Here is a 20133-nt window from a genome sequence, read left to right on the forward strand (position 1 = left end):
CCATGTACCCAACACTGTCCTAGGTACTTCTCTTGCTTTAGCTCATTTAACCCTAACAACTCTATGAAGTAAACGTCATTTCTATTCCCATTTTACAAACAGGGAATCTGAGGCTTGGGGAGGTAAGCTAATTTGTCCAGGGTTATATGACTAGTACTTGGCAGAACCAAGGTTTGGGTCTTCTAATTCCAGAAGAATATTCTTAGCCCTTGGACAGACTCTCAGATAGGGCCATTTTGTGTGCCTCATAAAATCTGTTACATTGAGAGAAGGAAGAGGACAGTGACTCTTCTCCCCCTCCATTCCAAGCCAAAATTGCTGTAATGTTGGAGCTGTAAGCACTTGGCAGTGATGTCTAAGGAGAGGGAGTGGTAGGAACTGAAAAGCCAGGCAATAAAGGTCGGTCATAGACTCAGGGCCTGATCATCCTTGTCAGTCTCTAAACTTTTAAGGCTTTTAGGCTTTCATTTCTGAAATTGAAGACGATGATCACTTAATAAATAATACTTGAGAATACTCACGAATTTCTTTTGGAATAACACGTAGAGCATAGTTTTGGCAATTCTTATTCATTTATTCAACAAATATTTATTAGACTGTTATCATGTGTCAGATATTGTGGATACAAATGTGAGCCAATTAGACATGGTTCTTGCATCTTGCAGGGCAGGAGAGAAGAACCATAAGCAAGCAGTCACATATGTCGTAGGTGTAGGGATGGAAAAGGGCCCTTCTGTGGGTGCACCCTGCACAGGCACTTAGTCTAAGCGGAAGGAGCAGGGTGAGAAGGGGGTGGGGAGTTTCAAATTCCTACTGCTATAACTTGCTCTATGGTTTCAGACAAGTTCCCTGCAACCTAGGACCTCCATTTCTTTGTGTAGGATGGGAAAATAACCTCCATGTCATAAAGGCTTCTGAGAAACATACTGAATTACTGTACTATAATGTAGACAATACAATGGCCTGCAGATAACAGGTATTTATTTCATGAAGCTATTTTGTCCTTTTGCCATTTTTCTAAGTAGTCTCCATTACTAATGGAGATAACAAGGAAGAATGTTTTACTTAAATAATAAACTATAAGTTCAGTAAACAGAAGTGAAACAGAGCACAATTAGCTACTTCAGTTTTGTATATAATAGTTGATCTTACTCCGTGTACAATGCTATGCTAAGAGCAGGCGCTATGCAGCCTGAGCTGCAGGAACCTGTTACCATCACAAGTCTCTACCGCAGTGGAACTGCCATACAACTCTCTACTGATGTACCAGAGACCAAACTAACGTTAATCATTGTGATGAGAGTGGGAAAAGGCACGGTTTGTTCTGAACACATTCTTCATGGAGAAGAGAGAATTCAGAACAACTTATTCTGTATTGCTCAGACAGAGCCCATACCAATAAATAAAACACACCTAGACTTGATGCAAGAAGAACTTTCAAGTGCTAGAGAGGCGTATAAGAGTGATAAGCCTCATGGTGCACTACCGAGTGTCCAGACTAATGAGAGCATGAGCAGTCAGCACCTAAGTTTTTGGTGAGACCTAGGGATCTAGTTGTGGTTTTTCTAAAGTGTGCTGTGCAAATAATATTTGTTAAAAATCCTCAGTGTGTTTTTACTTGTACACCTTCCATTTTTTATATCAAAGGTCAGCATGAAGATCTTTATTGTTTTAGAGAACAAATTCTTTGCTGTCTTTTGAGTCCTATCACAAAACTCATTCTCCACCTTTGCTTAAATGATCCCCACTACCTGTCTTTCCACTGGTCTGAAATTCCACTATTAGGCACTAAGAGAGGACTTAACATCTTGTTAAGTTTCCAAGAGTTTTACCCTGAGAGGACAGTTCCCCTGGAGAGTTAATTTCATCCTGTTTTTTAAAAAGAAGAGTTAATGTAGCACATATACAATAGTTTTTTTTTTCCTTAAGTGCCAGCTCCAATCAATTAATAGTGCCGGTCTTGTGGCATTGTGCTGTGAATGATTTTGAGGCTGAGCTTTGATTGAGAGAGAAAGAGTGCAGTGATCAACTAGTAATATCTGCAATGGTGACAGGGACAGCACTTGCCCAAAGGATTTGCCATCCCTAGAGTAATAGGTCCATTTCTGACAGTTCCCAGAGGTTCAGGGTCAGATCTCAAGAGAATAGCCATAAGGATGCATGACAGAAGGGATGTTGAGCATTAGGACCCTGAGAAGGATGATGAAACCCTGCCAAACATACTCTTCTGATTGCTGACCCTGGCTTTCTATCACACGTGGCCATCCATATAACCAGTGTGTCCCAAATTCAAATAATGAGTTTTATTGTTTTTCAGGCAAACATACCTCTTTTACTTGGGATATTCCTTTGCCTAGAAGATCAGAAATGAACATATGTGGGTCACAGAATCAAGCAGTGGACTGCTGGCCTCAGAGATGACCTGGTCCAACCCTCCATCTATAAATGAGGACACTGAGTACAGAAGTAGTTAAAGTAGTAACCAGTGATCTCTTGTTTCCAAAATTTTTGGACTTCACATTTATTTTAGATTTTTTATTTAATAAGTAACTACTGTTCCCTGCCCTAGACGACAGGCAAAGCAGACAGTAGCTGAGGAATGTTGGGACCTTAGCTTTTGATATTAGTTCTTGGCTGGTACAGGATCTGAAGTTAGGCAAACCTTAATTTCTCCCCTTGAGTCCATGTACAAATAATATTACCCTGAGTCTTAATTCTTTATTCACGGAAAAGAGTATTGTTCTTATGTAGTGTATAATGGGCCAGACTCACAGTAAGCACTCAGCCCCGTGCTCCTCGGTGCTCCCTACTCTTTCACAGGCTTGGAAATGTGTCTAGCACTGGAGCTGGGGCCTAAATCATTTATTTGAATATGGGGTAGTACATGTTTGTCTTCTCCCCTGCTACTTTAGAACTTTGTACATGTCAATAGACACTTCCAGGAAATGAGATATTTACCAAAAGTGTTTATTGATTCCTTCATTACAAGGCCTACATGGTGTAATCTTGAGAAAACAAGTACATTGACATGATTCACTTTAAAATCCTGTATTCATTAATGAATGGCTATCATCAGCATTTCTTTATTGCCATGAATTCTTTGATTTAATCAGGTTTGTAGTGGCCTGGAAAAAAATATTCACCAGAAAAAGTTTAATTATTAATGGTCATCACTTAAAAGGACTATAAAAGGATTCTTCAATTCCCTCAAATGATACAACACCTTCTATAAAAGTTTGTCTGAAATAATGAAGGCTGTTAGACTTTTATCTTTTCTTGTTTTTTTCAGCTACATTAAATGTCAAAGTCTTCTGAGAAGTTTCCTAGATGCAGGTAGGAAATCCCCTTTACAATCTATGATTTCCCTCTCCCAGGAGTAAGATGTAATGACTGCTGAAGTGAGTGTAGAAAGACTTACCTTTCTGAGTGCTCATCACTGTCCATAGGGTCATGGAAAATGGCTGGACATTAACTTGTCGAATGAATACAGGAAGAGAGCTAATAAACTGAGACAACCCACAGGAAAACCTCATTTTAGCCTTTCACTGTATTTCACTCTAGATGAGAAAATAATACATCTAAAACTTGTACTTAAAATTAGATAAAGGATTTTAGATAAAGCAAAAGTGTTCAGAGTAGGAGGAATAATTTTAGAGCTACATTATTTAATATCTATTATGAGCCAGGCACTGTGCTTAGTGCTTTACACATATGATTTCATTTAATGTGAACAACCATCCATTGTAATATGACTTACTTACCTTTCGCAGATAGAGAAACCAAAACTCTGAGAGCTTAAGCTATTTTCCCAAGGCCACATTTAGTACCAGAGCTCAAAGTTGAACTCAGATTAGCTGTCTCTAAAGCTTTCTGCTGTGTTAATATAGCAAATAATAATGGTTTCTTTATTTAATAGATAGCTGCTAAGCATTTTAGAAGTTATTAGTATAAGAAAGAAGAAATTGTTTTCAATAGAAAATGTGTATGTGAATATGGTGAATGGGGGTGATGAAGAGAATGAAGATGATGAGCAAATCCAAGATCTGTGAGATACTACTTTTGGCAAATTAATCAAACTCTAATTTTCTCAATATTTCTTCAGTGTGGTATTTAACATAATGTGATGAGTTAAATAACCAAATTGTTAAGTTTAATTAATTCTGATGTGTCAACATAAGCACATGTAACTTACTTGTAGGCCAATGATAGATTTCAACTACATCATATATTTGAAAAGAAATAAGTCATTCACAGAATACAGTTTAAATACAAGTAAGACGTATTTTGGTAATTCTTCTAATTCATGATAATTAAAACATACCTGGAAGTATACAGGTGAATAAATATAGATTTCAGAATTTTAAAGGGGGCTATCAATTTGGAAAATTTCCTCTTATTTGTATGAAGTCTTTTTTTTTTCTTTTTTCAGCCATGCAGCACACTACTAGCCAGAATTATCTAGAAGAGAACTTAAGAGACATGTGAGTTTTATTAACAATATTCTTTTGTCTGAAACTTAAAATCACATTAATTCTTTAGGGAGAGGGATGTGGGGCAATGATATAACAAGAATGGTGGAGCAAAGGGGTTCAATTCTATCTTTAACGCTCACAGTGTCATGTTTCAGCATTAGCATTATGGTTGCTCAGTTTCTTCAGAAATCCACTTATGAAGAAGTACAAACCATAGCTAAGGAGTTGCTAGGTTTTGCAGAGAAATGCAAGAGCCTCAAGCTACATGAGTCACCTTCAGAATGCTCTCACCAGTTGGTAGGTGAATCATGTTCTGCCTTTCTTTCTTTCCCTCTCTCTCTCTTTTAAAGCTAATTTGCAACCAAAGATGTTGTTATAAGGCTTTTGAACAAATTGGTAGGGGATTGTAAGGCAGCATTATGTATGATTCATACACAAGATATAATCTTTATACGTTTATAAACTTACAGTTGATCAGTTCATTCCTGGGACTCTTTGAACCAAACATTCAAGAGAATGAATTATAGTCTTGAATGTCAATTTGTTAACTTGAGTTGGTTGCTCTGCTTCTGTCACTAAAACACTGTCATCTGACATCCTTGTGTAAAGGTTCTGAGGAAAATGAAATACTTTTAAATAGTTTTTTAGAGAATATGTGAAAGAAGAAAAAAGGGGAATATTATTATGGTCTCTTTTCTCAGTTAGTAGATAACCTTGGCAATTGTTCTTGTCTCTTACAAAGTTATATCTGTCTTGTGATTAGTAAATTCTTGATAAACATCAACACATTCTATCTATCTACCTGCCTACTTGATCAATTATTCTCATGCCGAACAGTTTAAAATACAAATGAATAGTTTTCTTCTTTATTTGTAATATTATTATTCCATTTTCTTGGGGCTAAAATCTACCTTTTATTAGATTCTTTGTAGATATAGAAAAATCATTAGACTTATTAGAAACAGATTTTAAATGAAATATTTGTGTTAGTGGCTAGTCACACTCATTTTATAGTGATTTCTTCTTATTTTTATTTCAACAGATGATTTTATGCTCTTATCCCCAAAATCTGAAAACATGTCACTTGAGGTTCACAGCATCCTACACATTTACAGCTACCCAAAGATATTAGGAAACTAACAGAATTATTACATTTCCACTTAAAAATTTGGTAATGAACACACATTGCTTCAGAGTTCAATTCTTAAAATAAGTTGCCATGAAAACAAAACTAAAAACAATTAGGAAGCAAGGAAAGCAAACTACTATCTATTTATTGGTAGATAAATCTCATTAAAAATATCTTGATTTCTTTAAGCCCTGGACATTCTGGCTTATGTTTATTTTAATAGCTATGAACTGTATGAAAATGAAGCAATTACACAGGATAGAAGAGAATGATTCATTCTATTTGGCCAATGTCCAGCATGTGTTAGACTTAAAAACCTAAAAGGCTTTTGATCAAAATAACTATGTCCAAGGATTATTGGATACAAAATATAACATTCTGCACTCAGTTGCCTCTTCTTAAAAAAAATAATTTTTTACCTTTCTTTTGGTTATTCCTTCTGTCCCCTTTAAGTTATTATTTCCTCCTACAGATGGCTATCTTCTTAGAACATATTTGTAATAACCAAGGAATGACTGACAAACATGTTCTTTCTGACTGTTGCAAGACAAATGACACAGCAAGACACAAGTGCTTCTTATTAAGTAAAAAAGATGATGCAGATTACAGGGACATATTCCAAATTCCAAATCCTGAACAGATCTGTGAGATGAACAAGGAGAGCGCAGGGTCAGTGAAGAAGAGGTAAGTCATTTCTCCTTGTCATGGTCTTTGAAAAAGTATTTTCCAATTTTGAAGACAGGTCTTTTTTACAAAACAAGCTCTGAGAACACAATGCTTTATTGCATGGAATTAAAGTGAAAATTTGAGCTACAACATATTTTTTTCTCCCTCTAAAGAGCAATTATGGTCTCAGTGAACCCCACAAGGTAGGGAAATGTCTGTACCATGAATCTTTAAACATGACTAAGACCTGTAGTGCACCCATTTCCTTAAGGGTTAGATTAGTCAGACTGGTAGCAAAAGATGGTGAAATGTACAGTCAAGTAGGTGAGCGTAATACACAGAGAGTACTGGAGACAGAGAGCAGGTAAGAGCTCAGGAAGGGGCTGGCATTTAGGATGATTATCAGGAGATATCAGGGAGGGTATCTGATGGGCATGGATGAAGAGTCTGCCATTGGAAACCTGGAATAAGTAACAACTGCAGATGAATTTTCTGCTCAAGAACTCTGATTCTATAATTCCCACCTAGAGTGGATAGCATTATAGCAAATGGGTAGGCAAGCTCATATCTTGGTTTTCTATTTAGCGCAGGATAATTCTATACATTCAGAGTGGAGAGCTAGCAAGTGGTAGGGATTTAAAGGCAGGAAATCAATAAACAGAGAGGTATAAAAGACAAGAGAAATATAATGCTTCAGTTCTCAAGGAATCCAGTTCTGGCCATTATACTAATACAGATCAGACACCAGGAATAAGGCAAAGATCTGATTGCTGGGTCTAGAGTGCAAGAGCATGGTAGAGATTTGATTTCAGATTTTAATTATGAAACTTTAGACCAGAGATGAATGAGCAGACAGGGTGGCAATGCTAAATGAAGTATACATTTTAATTCACCCACAAAAGGTCAGGATTGTCTGAGGAATTACCGAGCTTTCAAGAAAACATTAAATGGGCTCAGCCACTTAGGGATAGGGCTTGGGCAAGTTCCCAACCTGTCTGATATTAGGGGCAACCAAATGGGAACTGAACTCCAAGCTTGACTACCAGGTGACTGTAGTGCTATCCACTGCAGGTGAGAATTATAGAATGAAATTTGGGTTGAACATTCAGTGATTAAAAAATCTAACCAATTTTCAGGCAGTGAATTTAACCTCTTCTTGAACACTTACAATAAAGTCAGTAATTAAGGAGTTGTTTTATATGCTAATTTTAACTTACATGCATGCAACTATAAATATTCAAGTCAAGAATATTTCTAACTACTTGCCTCATAATTATAAGCCAAGACCTTTATTTCATTCTCAACTAAGGAAATTGAAATTTATATGAAAACCAGAGAAAAGTCATCTGTTTTGGGCTTAAAAGATAGCATAGCAACTTTCCTAGTCTAGAAAGAACTTTTGGATGATCTTGAGAGACATCTCTTCACCCAACAATAGCTTCTAAATTTAATTCCTCTGCATTCATGCACAATCCTGCATTTACAATTCAGTTTAGACTATTGAACTTTTTACCTTCTTCTACTTGTAAAAGAGTGAAAAGTTTTAATTACTGACTTCCTTTCCCCACTGACCGAGAGGTACAGTTGATCGCTTCATGGGCATTCGGAATGTCTGACTACCTCACAGTGATCTATCGTAAACATTTGATGCATTTAAGCGTAGTGCTATCTCATGTCTCTCACCATGATATTCTAGATGTTACAGGTCAACAAAACTGAACAAACCATACATATTTAAGAAACAGTGTCAGCACATGTTCCTGAACTCCAAATTATACAATTTTGGGTTTGTTAAATTATAGGTACATTTATGAAACTTCTAGAAAGCATCCATTCTTGTACGGACCCACTATTCTGACCATGTCTGCTTGCTATGAAACAGCTATTCAGTCATGTTGCCAAGAAGAAAATAAGACTGAATGCTTCTTGATAAAGGTAAGATATGTTAGCTCTTATTTCGAGCCTCACTGTGCAAAGTGTGGACCATGGCCAGAAGCATAAGCACCACCTGGCCGCTTGTTAGAAATGTACAATCTGTAGCTCTTCTCCAGAACTACTAAACAAGACTTCAACAAGATACCCAGGTGATCGATACAGTCATTTAAACTTGAGAAGCATGATCTAACATAGTTATTTCTTCCTAATAAATGTTTAATATTTCAGTTGCTATTGCTACATAACAGAAGACCCCAAAATTTAGTGACTCAAAACAACAATCATGTTATTATCTCATAATTTCTGTGGGCCAGGCATTCAGCAAGGACTCATCTAGGTGGTTCTATCTCATGATCTTTCATATGGTTGTACGAGGACAATGAATGGTTGGATCTGGAACTCTGAATGGCTGAAACATCAAGGGACTGATTTAACATCACTTTCTTCTCATATAATCTCAGGGTCTTTCCAAGCAAGCTTGTTCCTGTTGACATAAGAATGTAAAAAATCTGCAGAGAATTTTTAAAAGAATTTATTTAAGCCAAAATGATGACAATGGCAGGAACCAAAATCTCAAATGTTTGGGAGAATGGCAGGTTTGCAGTTTCTTTTATACATCTGGAATTAAGGAGGGAATGTAAAGAAGATTACGTGAAAGTGGGAGAATGCAAGGCAGGGATTGGCAATATTATGTGTTCTCTCAAGGGGCCAGGCTTGTTTAAGGGAAAGAAAACTTTTGCTAAAGAAGTTACATGCCTGGGGCATGACTGCTTACCATAATGCTCCCCATTAAGAATTTATGATCAGATCACCCGGAGATATTACTTTTGGTTAGATTTATTACACAACTCTTTTTTGTCTCCACTGCCTTGACAAGCTTGGGCTTCCTTACAATGCAGTAGCCTCAGGGCAGTTGGACTGCTTACTTATGGCTAAAGTCTTCAAAAATAAGTGTCCTAATGAATAAAGCAGAAACTGTCTGACCTGTTATGACCCACACTCAGAAGCTACTACTGCCATACTCTATTGGTTGAAACACCATAAAATCTCACCAATTTGAAAAGGACAGTATTCATACGGTACCTCTTGATAGGAGAATTGTCAACATCTCATTGTAAGAAGAGCGTGGGATAGATGTTGTAAATATCTTTGGAATATACAGTCTGCCACACTTAATTTTTAACAAAGTGGTCTTTTCTCTTTCACTAAATAGATGTAAATAGTTGTAAAAGTGATTAGTTCCATGTTAGAAGTATGTTTCATGTGCGCTCATTAAAGGTTCTAAATATCAACATAAAATAACCATTTTTATTAGAGGGGGCACCAGATGGATTTTCCAAAGGCTGTGCTGAAATAGGTAGTAGTTTGATAATCATTTTGATGAATTCCTCCAAAATGCAATACCACTTCTTCCTTGCTGTTTCCTTCCATTTTTTAGTGAGATTTTATCTGATATTCTTCTAAACTGATATTTTTCTATTTCTCTAAACATATTTTTTCCTATTTAGCTCCTCATTTTCTACCTTGTGTAAGAAATTAAATAATGTATCTAAAGAGTTTCTGTCATAGTCTAAATATGCAATAATTGTAGCTATTATCATTAAAGATATATAAATATATATATTTTGTAAATTTCCACCCCTTCAGAAGCCAATTCTGAATTCCTAGGACAGTCTTTTTTTTCGTTTCATATTAATCAAAATAAATGATCATGCAGACTTATGTCTCATTACCTGGCATTTCTGAAGAATGAGTTTTTTTCATGCAGGAGAGTTTTGTAGATAACTTGGTGCTTACTGTTTTAAGTTTCAAAGTTTTTTACCCTTCACCTTTTTCAGTGGAAATTTTTTTCTTGACGTATAACATACCCCTATAATGTTAAGCATAAACAAATGTTTTTAAGTTAGCTAAGAGTTCTTTCCTCCTTCGCCTCACTTTTTGACATTAATAGCCTCGCTACTTCCAGGATGTCTGTTCCTAGCAGTCTGGCTCCAACCTCAGAAAAAATTACACAACCAATTGTGCAACTTTATGAGTTAAGTCTTCAGAAACTCTCTTATGAAGAAATAAGTAAGCTTGTTTGTATTTAAGTTCAAATGAGTATGATACAACAAAGTAAGGACAAAAATAATTATATTTATAATTAATTATAAAAATATAATTATGAGTAAGCCAGTTTTGTAGTTTGAATATTCCTTTTGTATACATTTTCTAACTTCTTAAAAATAGCACTGTAAAGTGCAGTTACCTAAAGTAAGAATATTACCTATGGTCAATATAATGTTTTAAGTGAAAATATAGAGCTCTTCTGAAATTTTAAAATATTACTTATATTCTCACCACTAAGAGATATCAATTTTGGCATATTTCCTTTTATTTACTTTTTTTCTATTTACAGGTTTTATTTTGTACATTGTTGTGACCACAGTGAATACAGAGCTTTGACTAGAGATTTAAACATTTTACTTTTTATTAGAAACTTAGATCTTTTAAAAAATAATGCACTATTATTTATTTAACCTTCTCTCTGCTGTTGAGACATTTTTTTGTCTCCCAATTTTTGCTTTTGTAACAACACTCATGTTTCTCTTTTTTGTGTTATGTTTTATTTATTTAAAAAAGTTTATTTGTAATAGTTTCAAAAGTAAAAATCCCAAGTTAAAGAATATAAACACAGTTTGAAGGAATTCATATATAGATATATATTGCAAAACTGAAGCATATATTATAGAGAACACTTAGAGATATGTGCAAGGTAACAGTAACTTGAATAAAACCAAAATATAACTGTAAGAGATGTTGGATGTATCCTAGTGGCTCTTTGGACTTCCCTTTGCTTAGTTTCTTGTTCTCATTTACATTTCAAATGTTTGGTCACTGGAACAAATGATCTCTGGGGAAGAGAGATGCTCTTTTATTTTTTAAAAACTCCCAAATTATGCAGTTGTACTTGGCCTCTTTTAAATAAGATATTAAAAACATTCTAATTTTGAAGCAATGTACAATTTTTACTTTCCTCTTTACTAATGCTGAAATTAACTTCTCTTACTACCATATTTTTTTTCATGAGTTGTTTTTCTAATTACAGCTAGACCCCATCAGAAAATACATTAGAGAAATATCTTTGAGGCATCACCATTTATGTGAAATTGAGATTAAATTCAACCACAAAGTAGCAAAAGCAGTGTAAGTTACCTACTTAGATTTATGCATTTTGTTGTTGCTGGGTCACCCCTGTTTATTAAATTCATTAAGAAATCATTTATCTTGTATTTAATCATGGCTCTCAGTACGAACCTGTTTCCTTTTTCTACATGTATGCTACTTGCCTGTTCAATAGGGCACACAGGGAAGTGCATGAAAATTGCACAGTTCCTCTCATCCATTATCTCCCACCTCAATCTCTTCCATCTGCTCAAATCCCTTAGTCACTTCCTCAGTGCCCAAATGGTTCCATATATGCAGAAGCAGGCACTTCCTCATTCTACATGGCAAAGGCTGAAGGACAAAAGCCATTCTTTTCTCTGGGAAGATAAAAAGATTTGGCTCCAATGTTACACAGAACAGGAAAAGCTAGAGATGATTTCCAGGGGTGGAGATGAGATGAGGATGAGGTGGGAGAAGATTTTGATGTTATTCATTATGCCTCTTCCTAGCCCAGGTTTTGTTTCTGTCCAAGTTGACCCCCGAAGACACGCATCTTCCTTATTTCACCTTCTTGCCCAATTTAGGATAACACTAGGCTGCCTGGAAGCTCAGTTCCTCTTATCTTCCCTATTTCCCAAGAAATTTCAAGGATGCTGCTCACTTGTCAACAGAGAGAGGCAAGGGAGAGCCAAGCCTCCCATAATTATTGTCTTTATGGTGAAGAATTTTATTTGGAAAGTCAGGTCATATACAAATCACCTTTCTAAGCAACTCAACTCTTTAAGCACAAATTTAAAGGATTAAAATGACTATGCTATCCATGATTATGAGTTAAATCATGTTTGTTTCGCGCCTTAGACCTTGTATGGCTCCAGGTGCCATCACTAAAGAAATAGAAAGCATTTAGAATACACTCTTCTCAGCCTATACTTGCAAGTCTGTTTCTATCCTTTTGGTTACTCAATGAACTAGAATTAATTTAGAAAAGAGCAAATTCACAATATGGTTGAGAAATGTACTTATTTTTCTTTTCAGGGAGTTGGTTCTGTTGACTAAAAAACAACCTAAAGCTAACTTTTCTGAAATTACCAAGCTGGCTGTTGATGTTAAAAATCTGCATCAGGCTTGTTGTGAAGGAAATGTGCTAGCATGTGTGGTTGACAGGGTAAGAGCCTCTGTTTTCTTAAAACTCACTTTAGCCTTTAAAATACTTGTAATTCTTACCATAGGGGAAGAGGAATGGAGGAGGATGAAGAGGGTAAAGAGGGTCAAATACATGGTGATGGAAGGAGACTAGAATTTGGGTGGTGAGCACACAATACTATAATGTAACATAGAATTGTACACTTGAAACTTCTATAATGTTATTAACCAATATCACTACAATAAATTTAATTCTAAAAAAACTCGCAATTCTTAAATAAAGGTGATAGCGGTATGTAATGAATCTAAAAAGGTAATTGTCATTTATCAGGTTTTGGTACTACTCACTTATGCTAACTTCTGAAAATGAATTAGAAATTTTTATCCTTTTGAATTTCTGAAATAAATTAAATAGTATTGAGGCCTACCTGTTCTGTGAAGGTTTGAAAGAACTTGTCTGTGAAAAGAGCAGGGATGTAGATAGGAGCAGCTGTGACAGCTCCTCTGTTTCTTTTGTTATGATTTTTTTAAAAACGTTTTTCAGTCAATTCTCATTCTTCATGAATTCTATACTTGACAAAATTTATTTGTAACCCCCAAATCAATACTCACAGCACTGCTGTGGTCATTCTCAGGCTTGCGCCTGCTCAGAGCGGTGGAACATTTGAGTAGTCCCCACTGAGGTGGAACCAAGCAGTGCTCTGGCTTCTTGTATGAGCTCTCAGACTGTAAACAAGTGTTCATTCTGTGGTCTCTTTAGTGCTATGTTTTCCTTACTTTTGTACTTTTTGTTGGTGATTTATTAGCTGTTGAAAATGTCCCCAAGGGCAGCGCTGAAGTGCTGTCTAGCATTCTAAGCACAACAGGGCCGCAATGTGCCTTAGGAGGAAAATACGTGTGTGTCTGATACACTTGTTCATGTATGAGTGACAGCGCTGGTGGCTGTGAACTCAATGTGAATAAGTCACCACTATATATTACATAAGGTGTCTTTAAACAGAAAGATACATGAAACAGCGTCATGTCTTGATCTCTTGACGAAAATGCGGCCAGAGTCTTGTAGAGACCGACCCCGCTATTTCCCCTGGGGTCGATGATTCAGTATTCACAAATTCAGTGTTTATACAACAGCTGTGAATAATGACAGTGCACTTACTTTTGTGAAGGTTTTAAGCATACGTTTTTCTTTAACAAGTCTCCTGCATCAGCATTTTCTCATCTAGGGATATAGAGTTGTACATGGTAATATTATTTGATAATTAAAAATATCAACTATGTAATTACATCACTTTTCCCCATATATTTCTGTTTTCTCCTTTAATTAATTAGCTTTGTGAAGGGACAATTATTGGTCTTCTCCAAGAGCAAATTCTTGGACTTCGTTATTAGTTCTGTATTTCTGTTTTTAATTTTATTAATTCTTTCAAGTTTCTTTAGTTGTTTTTATGTCAATTACTTTGGTTAACGTCTTTATTTATACTCATTCTTTTAAAACAACTTTGTTAATAACTATTTCACTTGAACTATCACTTCTTTTATATACTATGTTCCACTGTTTATTATTTATACTGATGTAATTCTCTTTTGATTAGAGTATTTCTAATAATGCTTTCAGGAATGGTGTATGGATTATATACATCTGAGTTGTGTGCCCTAGAAAATTTTCTTTTTTAAAATTACTGCTCATTATATGGTACCACCCAAGAATGAGTACAAAGGTGCTGTGTAGAAGACAATAAATGGTAGGAGAAGTTTTCTTTTCTACCTAGAATGCCTACATTCTTATAGTTTCTTTCATCGATTTTCTTCCCTTTTTGTCACTGCCCTTTGAAAACTGATATTAACAATAGGTCCATGCCTGGTCTTTTCCTTTTACACATACAATCAGAGCTGGATGGCCATCCAACAAGGATTCACTCTCCTCTTCCACAGTCTAGATTAGTTGCTGGGCCATGAATTTTATTTCCTGTCTTGCAACTAGGTGGGGCTACTTCATCAAGTTCTGGTCAGAAGCGAATGATGAGATTTCTAGGCCTGACCATAAAAATCTCCTGACCAAAGCACCCCCAGTCCAAAAGCAATGTTAAAAGCTTCAGGCTGAAGAACCCTGGTTTCTAGAATTACTGCCTGGGGCTGATACGCCTCCCTTCCCAACAGAACTTTATTGAGAAAGAAACAAACATGATTTTATTCAACCAAAGGGAACATTCTAATTACTTAAATAATGCACATGCTCTTTCTTTTTTTACCAGTCTCGACCTGAACTTATAGCTTCAATTTACCACTTAGCCCATTCTTCTTCCTGAATTAATCTATAGTGCCAACTGCTTAGAGGAAATTCTCATGAAGATGTCTAATGGATGCCTTAAATCACCTTACCTCTATATCCTTACAACATCTGTTATAATGCATTATTATTGTTTAATTATTTGACTCTTCAACTAGACTGTGAGTTCCTTAAGTGTGGACACTAGCTTATCTATACACACACAACTATTTGTGTGTATGTATACATGTATAGTGTATGTTAAATGTGTAAGTGTAATGGTAATATTATTATAATATATATAGTAAGTGACAGAAACAAATGTTTCCAAAATTGAGATCTTAAAACAATAACCACAATAGCAAGACTTAATTTGCTTATTATAAGTCTTAATTTGTATTTTGTTGAGCTAAGCATGGAAACAATGGTATGGTCTGTCTCCCCTTAAGGTCTTTAAGAGATGTTAAAGAGGTTATGACACTTGAGTAAGATCAAACAAAGAAGCTTTTCTTATAAGAATGAGTCAACACAAATGATATTTTGGTGATATTCATTTGGTGAATATCATTTGGTGAAATGATATTCAGTTTGCCAAGGACAGAGCAATGTCAGATGCAAAGTTCTTGGTTTTTTTCTGGTTTTCTACTAATAACAAAATAATAAATAAATTTAGAATGAAGTCATCAAAAATAACTGCTTCCTTTTATGTTTTAGAGCCAGTTTATGAATTATACCTGCTCTAAGCAGACTGTCCTGTCAGGCAAGATTGCTTCATGCTGTGCACTGCCAGTGCCATTCCGAGGGGAATGCATTATCAGCTCAGAAAATGACAACAGGCCTGCTCTTTCATCCCTGCCACTCAGCCGGTTTACAGAAGACCAATTTGTATGCAAACAATTCACTGACAAGCAAGATGATTTCCTACAAGAGTAATATAGATTTTTTAAAAATCTTATTGATGGAATATCATATTTATGGATTCTTTGGAATATTATCTTGAGTTGTAAACTTAAATGATGACAGTGGTGAGCCAATGACGTAGATGAATGACTAACAGGGGACTATGACCAAGAGATGTCTTGTGGAATCCAAAGTTGGTAGCTACTATATAAATCACTATATAGCTCTTCTAGCCACTTATTGCCATATTGGAATGCAGACTTTGGAAGGTTAGGTCTACTGCATTTTTAAAAACATGCAGTGGGGGTCAAGTGTTTGCAAGCTTTGCTCTAACAGACTCAAGAGTTGTGTCTAAGTATGAGCTTCAGATTGATACTCCTGGTTAGCTCTTCTATTTTAATTAATTTAAAATCTATTACCAAAGCCATGTGTGGCATTTAAAGATTAGAGATATGGATGGACTATTAATATCTCTGGTATCCATTGAGAAGTATCTATTAATTTATATATAAGACAAACTGATTTCAATATATAATATTAAGCAAATATTGCTGTATGGTTGAAATACTTTCAAGGTCACTTTGTGAAGCATTATTTGGAACAACTAAATTCTAACAAAGTAAAAGAATGTGAGCTTTCTTTAAAGTTCTTTGTACAATGAATGTAGCTCTATTTCTGAAATTACATTTGATACTGGCTTAAAAAGTAAATGTCACTGCCTAAACCCATTTATTCCTAAACATGTATTTGGTACTGAAAAAGTTGACAGGCACAGCTTTCTAGTGGGATTCACATTAGACTTGAGTTTCAGTCTAGCTTTGTCATACATATGTTTTGGAATGGAGGTCAAGCTACTAAATTTCTTCAGGATTTTGTGTTCCAACTGTAAACTAAGGTGGTTAGATAAGATGACTTCTAAGATGCTCCCTGTGATTCTATGATTCTTTTGAAAACATCCTACAGTCCAAATTTCCTTTCTTATAAGCCAGAAGAGAGTACAGATTATGCATGAACTACCCATGCTTGAAGGTATATATATATATATATATATATAAGGAAAGAGGGGAAGATGTTGATTGAATAACTAGCCAGCACCTTCTTTCAAATGGACTGTAATGCTTACAAATTGTAGCCTCAAAGACCATCGAGAAAAATGTGTTCTCACTCAAATACTTAAAATTAATTTCTAGTAAAGGTAAGTAGAGATCCTGAACTAGGAATTATCAGCTAATCAGGATATTTTAGGTTTAAATTCTGGCTCTGCTACTCATTACTGTGTGATTTTAGAAAAATCACATAATTTTATTGATTTCATTTCCTTATCTCAAAATGTAGTCAGTAAACCCACCCTGACAGCCTCTCAACGTTTCCAAATGTCTTAAGTTCAGTTAAAATATTGAGTAAAGTTCACAATTATAATTGGCTTTTGAAAGAAAACTCAGAGCCTTTGAATTTTACTGCTTACTTTCACCCTGCTTCATATGGATACAGGTTTCTTTATGAATACTCAAGAAGACATCCAGAGTTGGCGGTTCCAGTGATTTTAAGAGTGGATACAGTATATCAACATTTATTGGAAAAATGCTGTAAATTAGAAAATCCTCTGGAATGCTATAGCCATGGGGTAAATGCCTTTTTTACTTTTTAAACTGCTAACTCATTAGTGACTACAAACATAAGAAAAATGACAGTGCTGTGAGTAGCGCCATGCTTTGGTAAGATGATTATGCATGCTCTTGCTAATTGTAGCGCTATGCCTGAATTATTGTCATCTACACCATAGGCCACGTGAACATGCTGCAGCAACTCTCTGCAAGCCACTGTCCTAGATTCTGTGCTCCACCGTTTTTCTGCGCAATTCCTTTCAAAGTGAATGTCTGCTTGGCACAGTAGCAGGTAGCATGGCCGCATAGCCTACTAGGGGATGGGAAGGTTGACTGTTTCTACCACGCAAGAGGAAAACTGTCCCTATTTCGGGCCAGGAATCATATTGTTTGGAGGCAGCAGCTCCCATTTTGCATTCGACATAAAAAATGCAGGCGGCTTTATAATCCAACTGGGTGATCGGTTAGTCCTGGTTTATAAGGAGCTAGGTTGCACTGGCCTTTGTCATTCTAACCAATTGCTTACACATATATAGAGGGTGGGGTGGGAGTGCAGGGTGAAAGGACTTTGTGGACCTGTCTGGGCTCAAGCAGGTACACCTAGCATCCTCCTGTTCCCAGAGAGAAGGATAAATGCAGGTGATTTAGTTTCCCATGGGTTAGCACCCTCTCGTGGCATCACCAGCAGACCTCCACAGTAATCATTGTTATAATGGCGCCTTAAAGGAGTATTATGTGTAGAGTTAACAAAGCAACTTTACAACCAGTGTTCTATTTGATCTTCATAACAGCTTGTTAACAGGTAATTCCAGAATTACTAACACTCTACAGGTGAGAGTATTGAGTTTCAGAAGGTTCAAAGGACTTGCCTGATTGCACACAGGCAGTAAGGACAGGGCTAGGGGTTAAATACAGGCAGTTTGCATGCCTAGTAAAATTTTCCCTATAACAAACACCCTTACTAGGATCAGGTGGACTGGGTTTGGTGCTTCTACCAAAGTGCTAAGCCTGGAAGGTTGCCTGTATCTTCCCACTGGAATTTATTGCATGGTTCAAGAACTCTGAATTTGCGTTAGCTCTTAGAATTCCATTTGACTCATTCAGTGTGTATTTGTGACATATTTTACTATAGTCAAGGCTGGTACATGTTTTTATTATACCATGACTTCTTAATGCACATTTATATTTCTATATCTATATTTTTATCTCTATATTTGTTATTTATGTAAAAGACAGTATTATTAAAAATAACCAACACACACACATGCTCACACACTGCCCAATCAAACTTAGATCTATAAACTACCTTTAATGATCTCTCTTTGGCTTGATAAATGATTTGCTTTATGCTTGTAAAATATGCCCTTTTATCTCAAATGAGTTTTTATCACAGGAAACTAATATCAATCTTGCTGTCCCACTTTTTCCTCCATAAATACATGACCATTTCTGTTTTAGCATAATGTATTTTTCAAGATTCGTTAACTCGGTAAGTAAATAAAAACCCTGGGTGCAGGAAAACAGCTATATTAAACTCTTACAAAAGATGGTTTTGCAATCTTACTTCAAGATATATTGTTGCAGTGGTAGATAAACACTGATTATTTTTATTTTTCAGAAAGAGATGTTCCAAAGAGTGGTTCATGAAAGCCACGAGCATGTTAAAAATCACTGTGATTTACGTGAGAAATTAGGAGATAGTAACTTCCATGACAGGTATGCTTGTAAGATATTGTCCAGATTTACATTTGTTTAGTGAGTTTTTGTTAACTCTTGATGCTGAGAGTTGCTAAGAGTCTGCATCCGCCCTGCATAAGTTATGAGGACATCTGTCTTATCAAGGCAAAGATAGCTAGACAGCTTCAGAGGTCTAGCTATCTTTGCCTTGATAAGACAGATGTCCTCATAACTTTGGGTACTTTCACTGCTTTCCAGGCCAGATTCCAGATTTCAGTCAATGGCCAGAGGTCAGGGAGCCAAGCAGGTCCTGGCTGCCCTCCTGTAATCTCACACGGGCCCATTTCTTCACACATGGATGCTTAGTTCAGGTCTTTGCCTGAAATTTTGAGTCAAAACTGCAACGGAGATCTAATGTAAGGTCCCCTTGTTGATTTCAGATTAGACTCATAAGCAAATTTAGTATTTTCACCACTGAGAGTAGAGATACCTTAGTCCTTTGCCAGAGGGAACACGCACAGCCTCCTGTGTGCAGAGACTGGTAAATCCTACTGTATTTCAAAGATTAATACATAAAAAAAAAAAAGCCAATTTTTAGGAATCTTTAGAATCATGCCATAATAGTCTATTTAGAAACAGAGTATTCAGGAAAAGTTCAGTTTGATGTAGTGTCCCAAATTATTGTTGACCTTAAATGTCCAGAATAATGATTAAAAAAAAAGCATTCTTGTTTCAGAGAGAATATTTGGCTTATTACTTTTCTATTATGTTGTATTCAGCTGCTAACGTCTAGTTTAAGGATTAGAGCTGTGGTGCTCAAACTTTGAATTACCTGGAGGACTTACTGAAACGCAGTCCCGCCTTAAGTGTTCCTGATTCCTAAGTCTGGCACGGGGCCTAAAAATCTGCACTTCTACCAAGTCCCCAGGGCTGCTGACACTGCTGTTCTGGGAGTCACAGTTTGAGAACCATTAGACCAGGCTGACTGTTTCATTGGATGTTATAGCCAAATTCTTCCCCCGACTCCGTTATAACATAAATGCAAGAATTAGCTCTGATTTTTTGTTGTCCTCAAAATCAAGTCTGTGGTGTCTTTCTCTTTAAAAAGTCTCTTCCTATCCCTCAGTTCCAACCACCACACTCCTAGTTCACACTACCACTGCCTCTCACCTGTGTTACTGGAATGGCCTGCAA

General features: G+C 36.1%; 1 protein-coding gene across 6 annotated transcripts in view; it reads left to right on the top strand.

Annotated features, from left to right (window-relative positions):
* Positions 1-3234: 3234 nt before the first annotated feature.
* The window catches only part of LOC129085140 (alpha-fetoprotein-like), a 36415-nt gene continuing 19516 nt past the window's right edge, over positions 3235-20133 (top strand). For 2 of the 6 annotated variants that reach the window (XM_054591530.1, XM_054591532.1), the window contains exons 1-10: positions 3235-3333; positions 4430-4481; positions 4628-4769; positions 6074-6285; positions 8070-8202; positions 11291-11388; positions 12385-12514; positions 15473-15687; positions 17150-17282; positions 18881-18978. In XM_054591530.1, coding sequence (XP_054447505.1) covers positions 3249-3333; positions 4430-4481; positions 4628-4769; positions 6074-6285; positions 8070-8202; positions 11291-11388; positions 12385-12514; positions 15473-15687; positions 17150-17282; positions 18881-18978 — 1298 coding nt within the window. In that variant the 5' untranslated portion in view covers positions 3235-3248. Of the gene's footprint in view, positions 3334-3916; positions 4046-4429; positions 4482-4627; positions 4770-6073; positions 6286-8069; positions 8203-11290; positions 11389-12384; positions 12515-15472; positions 15688-17149; positions 17283-18880; positions 18979-20133 lie in introns of all 6 variants that reach the window. The other 4 variants (XM_054591531.1, XM_054591533.1, XM_054591537.1 and 1 more) reach the window with 4 other exon arrangements.

The sequence above is a fragment of the Pteronotus mesoamericanus genome, unplaced genomic scaffold (genome assembly GCF_021234165.1).
Source record: "Pteronotus mesoamericanus isolate MK-2021 breed Mesoamerican mustached bat unplaced genomic scaffold, CSHL_Meso_final contig_130, whole genome shotgun sequence".
Lineage (NCBI taxonomy): Eukaryota > Metazoa > Chordata > Mammalia > Chiroptera > Mormoopidae > Pteronotus > Pteronotus mesoamericanus.